Genomic DNA, 8,601 nt, shown 5'->3' with positions numbered 1-8,601 from the left:
CCAAAACTAGAACTGTTTCCAGGAGTAGAGAGCCCCATGGTTTCAAACTACCGACTTCCAAAACTAGAACTGTTTCCAGGAGTAGAGAGCCCCATCTTCCTCCCATGGTTTCAAACTACCGACTTCGTCGTCGGCAGCCCAACTCGTGACTACTGCTCCCCCAGAGCTCCTGTGCGAACAGCTGATGGGGCTGCTGTCAGGTGACATCTAGGAGGTTCCAACCCACAGCAGAACGAAACAACAAACGGTCCTGCACCATCTTCACAATGGTTCCTCCGTTTCAGCCCATTGCTGTAGCCACCAGGTCCGTCCATCTCGTTGAGGGCCTTGCTCCTTCTGGCTGCCCTATCCCCACCACTTCACCAAGCACGATGTCCTCTTCAGGAAGTGCTCTCTCCTGACCCCAGGCCCAAAGTATGTGAGATGAAGGCTTGCCATCCTTGCTTCCAAGGAGTGTTCTAACTAGACTTCTTGGAAGACAGACAGGTTTGTCCTTTTGGCGGGTCATGGTACTTTCAGTAGTCTTCAGCGCCACAATTCAAATGCGTCTGTTCTTCCTTGGTCTTCCATATGCAACGTCCAACTTTGACCTGCCTGTGAGGCAACGGAAAATACCACGGCGTGGGTCAGGCACACCTTAGTCCTCAAAGTTATACCCTTGCTTCTCAGTACTCTGAAGAGGTCATGTGCAGCAGATCTAGCAAATGCAACATGTCTTTTGGTCGCTTGACTGCTGCTTCTGTGAGCATTGACTGTGGAGGCAAGTAAGACAAAGTCCTCAACAACTTCAACCCTTTCTCCACTTATCATGATGTTACCTATTGGCCCTGTTGTGAGGATTTTGATGTCAGATGGATCACAACTCAAAGGAGAGATTACCAAAAAGAAAAAAGAAAAGCAGAGAAGACCAGAAATGTGTTTATTGACTATGCCAAGGCCCTTACTTGACTGTGTGTTAGAGTTCTCTAGAGAAACAAAACCAGGACGCTTATGATTTTGGATATATATATATTCTGCACAAAGGAATAGAACAGTGAATTGTGTGGAATATAACCCCACCCAGCAATACAGAGGGCTCAGCTCAACTCACTTCCATGGACCAGGTAATATACTGGAAGTCCTTCAACTCACGAGGGCTGCTGGGTCCAAGGTCAAGGAAGCAGACAGCTGAGTCTTCCACAGGGCAATACAGGCAGTCCAGCCACAGACAGCAAAAGCAAACAGCAGGGCCCATCACCAACAGTCAGCCAGAGTACAGGATCTGACAGTTCCAAGCTCGAGTGATGTACACACCAGCAGCGTGGCAAAGCAGGTCTCAAAAGAACCTCAAGCTCTAGCAACAGGATCCACGGGTTGGGTATCCCACGGTAATGTAGCTCACAAGTTGAGGCAGAGAACTAGCTAAGGTAGTAGCACACTGGTCTGCTCACCAGAGAGCAAGAGAGAGAGAAATAGAGCTTGCTGAGCCATTTCTCCCTTTGCCCTCCAATCAAACCATGACCTTATTAATCCCACATGGTCTTATTGGCCAGGTTAGCACACTAAACCTATCACAGACTGCGTGGCTCATAATAAACTATGGATGACTTTGAGAAGAATGGGAATTCCGGAACATTTGATCATGCTCGTGCAGAACTGGTACATGGATCCAGAGGCAGTTTGTGCAAACTCATAAGGCCTTTTGTTTCAAAGAGAGGACACTGGGGTCCAGAAAAGGGACTCGATTTCTCCAGGATCTTGTAAGTCAGGGGCCAAACCCAGGCTGGAGCTCAGGTCCTCAGAGGAAGTGGAGAAGAAGCGGAGCATTTGGGTTCCTCCTGGAAGACTGTCACATTATTCGATCATTTCCTCCCTCCCCTCTCCCCATGACTACCCTACGTCAGGATGCTACCCACTATGGACCCCAACTTGCTGGGCACTCTTGGTGCATCATACCCCTTCCACACCTCCACAGCGCTCATGGACCACAGAACAAAATAGAGAGAAGACGCTGTGACTTTATTGATCAATATACGGGGGGTTGGCGTGTTTGGCACAGCTGGATGGTCAGTCCCTGAAGGCGAGCAAGAGGCCTAAGAGAATGCCACAGGCAGGTCCCCGACAGGAGGCCTCTGTGCCTGAAAGCCGTGCCCTCTCTAAGATATTCCGGACCTCGGTCACTCGGATGCTCCCAATAGACCGATAGTCTGATAAAAGATTTTGATAATCATGCGCACAGCCCATGAGGAGGAAGGTGGAATTGAGAGACCCTGTAAGGAAGAAAGAGAAGTCATGACTCACATGCCCTGCTCCTCTTTCCAGATGCCCTTCAAAAACCAGAAACTGCTCTCTCACCAAAGGCACCAGGCACCCCCCCTCCCCCTCCCTCCCTCTCAGAACCCACCTCACTGCCATCGAGTTGATCTCAACTCCTAGTGACCCTGTGGGTTCCCAAGGCTGGAAATCTTTATGGGAGTAGAAAAAGCCTCAACTTCCTCAGGCGGAGCGGCTGGTGTTTTTTGAACTGTTAACTCTGTGCCAAATGTATGAGCCCCACGCCTAACCCACTCTGCCACCAGGGTTCCTGACCCTCCTGCTTGGGAAATTCATCTGCCTGTACCCCCGCAGCCTGGACCCATCTCGAGATCCCACGGGCCTCTCTCAGAGATGCAAGGGTGTTAGACAACCCCTGAGGGGGAGTCGTAGGAGGAATAGGCAATGGATAAACCAAGTGTCCTCCTCTCACCTGCCTTAAATTTTAAGGTGGAACTGTAGCAACTAGAGGCTTCCTCAGGGCAAAATTCAATGCTGACAAAATTTGGGAGGCACTCCTCAGTGTGTGGGCCCACACAGGTTGGGCAACTTTGAGAAGAGGCTTCTACAGATGCAAAAGTGTTGGCCTTGAGTTGCACGATGGGCTGCAAGTTGGTCAGGTTATTGCAGAGGTAACTCCGGCAGACACGGCTGGTGGAGGCAATGGAGATGCCAGGCGGTGAAACAAGGTAAGATGTTTCTCGGGGATAAGATAAGGCGGTGGTACAGCCTTTAAAACCCACGACTCCTCTTTGGGTCCCTGAGGAGCAAAGGATTAGAGAGCACTGATCAATATCTTTGATCCCATCCAGACCTTACCCTTCCACATCCTGCTTGCCCTGTGTCCACTCGGGTCTGGGGGGCAACGTTCTCTCTCTCCCAGTGTCTGGATACTGCACTACACAGGGCTCCTGCGCTGGTCTCCATCGGCGTCTCACTCTTCTCTCCCCCAGAAGGCCCTGCTGCCCCTCCCCCTCCCCCTGCCTGCTTCTTCTCCTCCAGACTGGGATCTGTCCACCTGTATCCTGCCCTCTTATCCAATCCATGCCACAACCCGCTGGGCCCCTGCCATGATCCCCCAAAGATAGGATGAGGTGAAGCTCTGGAACTTGAGTCCAGAGCCCCCTAGGGGCTAGGAGGAGAGCGGGGAACTGAAACAGCAGGCGGAGAGAAAGGCATCAAGCCCACCCCCGTGTCACCTGTCTCGATGAACAGTAGCGTCTCCTCGCAGCCCTCTCGCATCTGGCACACCTTGCTCCTCAGCAGAAGCCACTTCCAGTTATGGAGAGTAACTGCCCTGAAGTTCGAGGCTGTTGCTTCGTAGCACAAAAGAGCCCCAGCCACTAGAAACAAAGAACGCTCCTGCAGGCATCTGCCCCGACTCTGGCCTCCTCAATCCCTGGATTCTTCCCGCGTCCAGGTATGGAAACCAAGAGCTCAGCCTCCATAGACCCTGTCCCCTGGAGGGTTCTGAAATAGTATATCCTTCTCAAGTGGCCTAAGTCCAAGCCCTGATCCTCTGAAGTCCCAAAGTATCCAACCCCACCCCACCCCCAAGCCCAAGTGACATACGAGGAAGAGTGGAGATGGTCCCCAGGAGGTAGAGTAGCTTGACAAGGCTCCAATGCTGGGGTCCCATGGTCTTGGGTCTGGTTCTTGGGTGCTAGAGGTCAGTCTGAGCTCAGGTCCCAAGGTCAGTTCTCCTCCGTCCTTGAATTCCCTGTCCACTCACTGAGTCACCACCTTCTGGAGAGAAAAATTGTTCTGTCAACTTGGGTGTACCCTAAGTGACCTGAGACCTTCTGGTGCAGCTCTTCACGTGTCACCCACCACCTGAGCTTCTCAAAGCGAGGCTCTCACTTCCCTCCGGACCCTCCCACTGGAACACGGGCCTTGGAAGGACATTGGCTTATCCAGAGGACTCAGGTCATGCGGGCTGTCCTCCCACCAGAGGTGAGGAGGACAGAACAAAGGACTTTCAAGACCCACGTGTGTGTGAAAATTACCTGCCATCTAAGTACCACTTGGTTCAGAAAGGGCATTTAAAGGACTCTTAAACTGAATAATAATGGCACACACACAAACACAAATGAATGCATATAAAATCTGATGAAAGAGAAGTAAGGTCTGTAGCCTAAGACTTTTGTACCAATGTTGATTTCCTTGCTTACATGATGGGCTTCAATGAGTTTATGGGAACATGTCTGTGACCAGGTTATTCTGTTTTACCATGATCCAAAGGCATTCATGCTCCGTGGTCTTGCTTCCTCCTTACGCAGCTTTTGCATGTCTGCCTCAAGGGGGCACCTTTCATGTTGAACACTTTAAAGAAATCCTGGACGACGTCACAATCTTTCCTGTTTATCACGATACTGCTGAGTGGTCCAGTTGGGGGGCCTTTTTGTTTTAGGCTGTGGTGTGTTCCACACGGAAGGCTGTAGCCTTTGGTCTTCGCGAGTAAATGTTGTGAGGCTTCTTTGATTTCAGCAAACAAGGCTGTGTCACTGTGTATTTCAGGCTGTTACACGAGTCTTCCTCCAACCTGAGGCTGCAGTCTCCTTCATAGAATCCAGTGGCTCTGATTATTTAGTCAGTAGACAGATCAGTAAGTGTGGTGACAGGGCACAACCCTACCCAATTCTCCTGGTTTGAGTCCATGCGCTTGTCCCCTTGCTCTGTTCAAACGACTTTCTCTTGGTCTATGCACAGAATAGACACAACTTAAGTGTTCTAGAATTTCTATTACGTAAGATGCTGCCCACAATTTGTCAGAACCTATACAATCAGATGCCTTGGCAAAGTCAACAAAACACAGGTAAACATCTTTCTGGTCTTCTCTACTTTCAGCCAACATCCAGCTGACATTAGCAAGGATAACCTTCTCTCCTGGTCCTCTTCTGAATCCAGGTTGAATTTCTGACTGCTCCTTCTTGATGTGCTGCTAACACAGTAACACAATTTTTGACCAATCTTCGGCAAAATTGCATGTTATTGTTATGCAGTTCAAAATTCTCTGCATTCAGCTGGGTCACCTTTCTTTGGAATGGGCATGAATATGGATCTCTTCCAGTCCGTTGGCCCGGAGCTGCCTTCCAAATCTCTTGGCATCAACAAGTGAGCATCTCCTGCATGGCATGCCTTGCAGAACAGTTCCATTAGAATTCCATCCATTCCTGGAGTCTGGTTTCAAGCCCATGCCTTCAGTGTAGCACGAACTTATTCATTACCACCAGTTCCTGACCGTACACTATCTCATGAAACAGGTTGAACGCTAATTCTTTTTGAGACGATGACTCTGGATTCCTTCCATCTTTTTTAGATTCTCCCTGCATCATTCGATATGAGGGGAACTGCCAATAGAAAAACTGAATTAAAAGAAATGGAATGTTTCCATTAGTTCTTAATGCGCCCCTCCCACCCTACACCCATATAGGGTTATTGAAATCCTTGTGCAACACTGCTCAGCCGTTCCTTGGGGAATGTATGAGATCTTCTTCTGAACCCTACAGAACAGGAGAGTTGAAAGCACTGATCAGTTTTTTTGGGCTCAAAGCAGGATTGCAGGGAGAAATCTGACAATACTTAATTTTATTAGGTTTCAAATACCCACTTCTGTTCCTAGGTCTCTGTAATGTCTACTCTGGTCTACCAAGGAGCATGTCTGAAGATGCAACATCATTGGTGAGGATGGTGGCCTAAGGCAATGTGAGCCCCTCTCCAAGAACATGAAACAGAAGCAAATGCTAGATGTGCACGGTGCAGCTGCAACTTAAATGCACACTGACGTTGTTGCAAATAACACTATCACTTCCATCAATTACAGATGCGTGCGCATAAAACAGTACACATCTTACGAGAAAATACAAGCCAAATAACCAGCTTAGAATGCCTGCCTATGGACGGTGCAATCAAAGAATAGAAACGGGGAGTTGGAAATTGAGAAAATGACAATGTGTCTGCTGCTTTCAGCCGAGATCTGTCTGACAAGAGCAATGGTACAGCCTTGTGGCCACATCCTCATCTGAATCCAGCGTGAATTTCGGACAGCTCCCTATGGATACCACCATTTCCCATTCTCTTCAGCCAAGAGGTGTGTGTGTGATAGCAGGCACAAAGTCCATCAGGTGAACTCAGAGATGGGACTCTTTACTCCTCCAGATATGAGATGTGTGATCTTGTGCAATTTGCTGAATGCTAAGCCTGCTTCCTTTATAAAACAGGTAATGCCTAGGATCAAATGTAGGGTCGTCCCCACCCCCAGCCAGTCCTGGGGCTTTGGGGCTCGGCTCCAGGGGAGTCCCTCTGGGACATGGGGGTACAGTGAATGGTGTGACCCTTTGTTGGGCATGCCTACACAGTAGGGCGTGCTGGGCCCCTCTGGGGTTTCCTGTATGGGCTCCAATATATTTCTTCCCTTTTGCTTTAAAAAAAAAAAAAAGTAGGGTCATTGTGCAGAATAATAATATGGACAAAGGCTGGACAGATGCTTAACTCTCCACGAATATTGGCTCTCCTCTCTCGCCCCACCCCCACTACCGAAAGGCTCAAATTCCAGCTCTGCCGTCGGGTGTTTGAGCCCCTCCCCCAGGTTGGCCCCAAGCCTCTTTTCTAACTTTTCCAACTTTCTCTCCAAGTTTATCTCTTTTCTAACCCCCCCCCCCATGCACACTAGTCCAGCCAGAGTCCTTGTGACACCTCTCCCAGTCCAGAGTGCCATAGATCCACAAGATCTGTCACCTAAAACTCGGTGGCAAACCACGGGGCTAAGACACCCCCGTCCCCCCCCCCAAAAAAAAGACGGGACACAGACCGGGGAAATCGACGCGGACAGAGGATTGGCAGAGGGGCGAGGCACCCACCAGCTGGATTGCAGAATAACAGGACCTACCAACCTGAGTTGCAATGGGGACGCAACCACAACGGGTAAACTCTTTCAGAATCACAGGATGGAGTCGTCCTGTCCTTTACAACAAAAACCCAAAACCCAAATACACCCATACACGGGGGGCGGGGCAAAACAAACGGAATGGAACCTTGCAGTGGGGAGAGAGGCGGCCCAGCAAAACGTACCATCCAGAGGGGCGGGGGTTCGAGGGTGGGGGGACACGCGCGGCCCTCAGGGGGATGAGACCATCTCCGAGAGAGAAAAAGAGGGCAGGGCGCCCGGAGGAAAGTCGAGGGAAATGCAAAGGTGCACGGAAACACGTCCTGAGAGGACCGGCCGACCAGACAGCCTGGGCCCCCCTGGAGCGTCTATTACTACGCAGGGGAAGGGTAACTCGGCAGTTGGGTGACAGGAGCGAGAAGTAAGAGAAAACAAAATGGCCAACTAGCCCAAAGGGGCCAGCGACCAAAAGAAACCCGAAAAGCGAGCGAGCTGCACGGCGGCAGGGCCAAGGGCAGGCTGTGCGCATGCGCGGATGAGCCCGCGTCAACGTCCCGGCCGTTCCCGGAGGGGCGGGGCTAGCGTCGAGTCGGTAAGCTATACTCGACGCCTCATTGGCCATCTCCTCAGAAAGGGGCGGGACCGTCTTAGAAGGCAGGCCGCAGGGGAGGAGGAAGCGGCGCGACAGGCCACTCGATGCGTGATTGGCTGGTTTGAGAGTCTGGCGCCTAAAGAAGCAAAAGGGGAGGTTCGGGGCAAGAGGTCAGCTCTAGATCCTGAAGCTCTATTGGCTGCCCGCCTTGACGGCGGTAGGCGGTGCTTGGAGCGGATTGGTCCCAGCTCCAAGGGGGCGGGGACACAGCGCGAGCACGGCCGTTCTCCAGGCTAGAAACTTCTTTACGGAGTTTGGTCCTCTCTCTTCGACTGCCTCTGACCTGGCTCGAGGCTGTGGTAACCCGCGGGCTGGCAGTGCGATCCTCACCCCGCCCTTTTGGCCTCCCTGTGCTCCATCTCTTTTGCTCTGGATTTCCTTCCGGACACCCCCCTCCTCCCCAGCTCGGTCCCTCGAGCTCCTCTTGCCCTTCCCCGCCTCGCGGGCTCCCCGCGCCCCTCCCCCTCCCGGGACGGCAGGGCGTGGCCGCTGCCCAGCAGTTGGGTGGGGGGAGCTGGCTGCCAAGAAGGCGGAGCACCGAAGGGGCGGGATGGGTGTGCTCAAGATCGGTCGTTGAAAGCAGGCCAAGAAGCCCGAAGCACTGGGTGTGCCCGAAGAGGCTTGGTGGTGCCCCGAGCTGGGACGGGGTGCAGCGGCCGCAAGTTGGGCAGAAGGAAAACGGGAATGAACCAGGATGGGCAGGGGGGCCGTGGGCAGCCTGCAGTTCCTGAGGGTGCCAGAGGCTGTTCTGGTTTCAGAGGGTGCCAGGGCA

At 51.9% G+C, this 8,601-nt stretch overlaps 1 protein-coding gene across 1 annotated transcript; it reads right to left on the bottom strand.

Annotated features, from left to right (window-relative positions):
- Positions 1 to 2,046: 2,046 nt before the first annotated feature.
- LYPD4 (LY6/PLAUR domain containing 4) lies at positions 2,047 to 7,268 on the bottom strand. Its single transcript, XM_004710354.2, has 5 exons — positions 7,185 to 7,268; positions 3,865 to 4,038; positions 3,492 to 3,635; positions 2,726 to 3,052; positions 2,047 to 2,249 (listed from the first exon to the last, which is right to left on the bottom strand). Exons 2-5 carry the CDS (start codon positions 3,929 to 3,931, stop codon positions 2,047 to 2,049), a joined length of 741 nt encoding a protein of 246 aa, XP_004710411.1. The 5' UTR covers positions 3,932 to 4,038; positions 7,185 to 7,268.
- Between the last annotated feature and the right edge of the window lie 1,333 nt (positions 7,269 to 8,601).

Source organism: Echinops telfairi, unplaced genomic scaffold (genome assembly GCF_000313985.2).
Source record: "Echinops telfairi isolate 266 unplaced genomic scaffold, ASM31398v2 ScPeMD7_655;HRSCAF=1070, whole genome shotgun sequence".
Lineage (NCBI taxonomy): Eukaryota > Metazoa > Chordata > Mammalia > Afrosoricida > Tenrecidae > Echinops > Echinops telfairi.
Note: the sequence above shows the minus strand (reverse complement) of the source record. Positions and strands in the feature narration are given on the sequence as shown.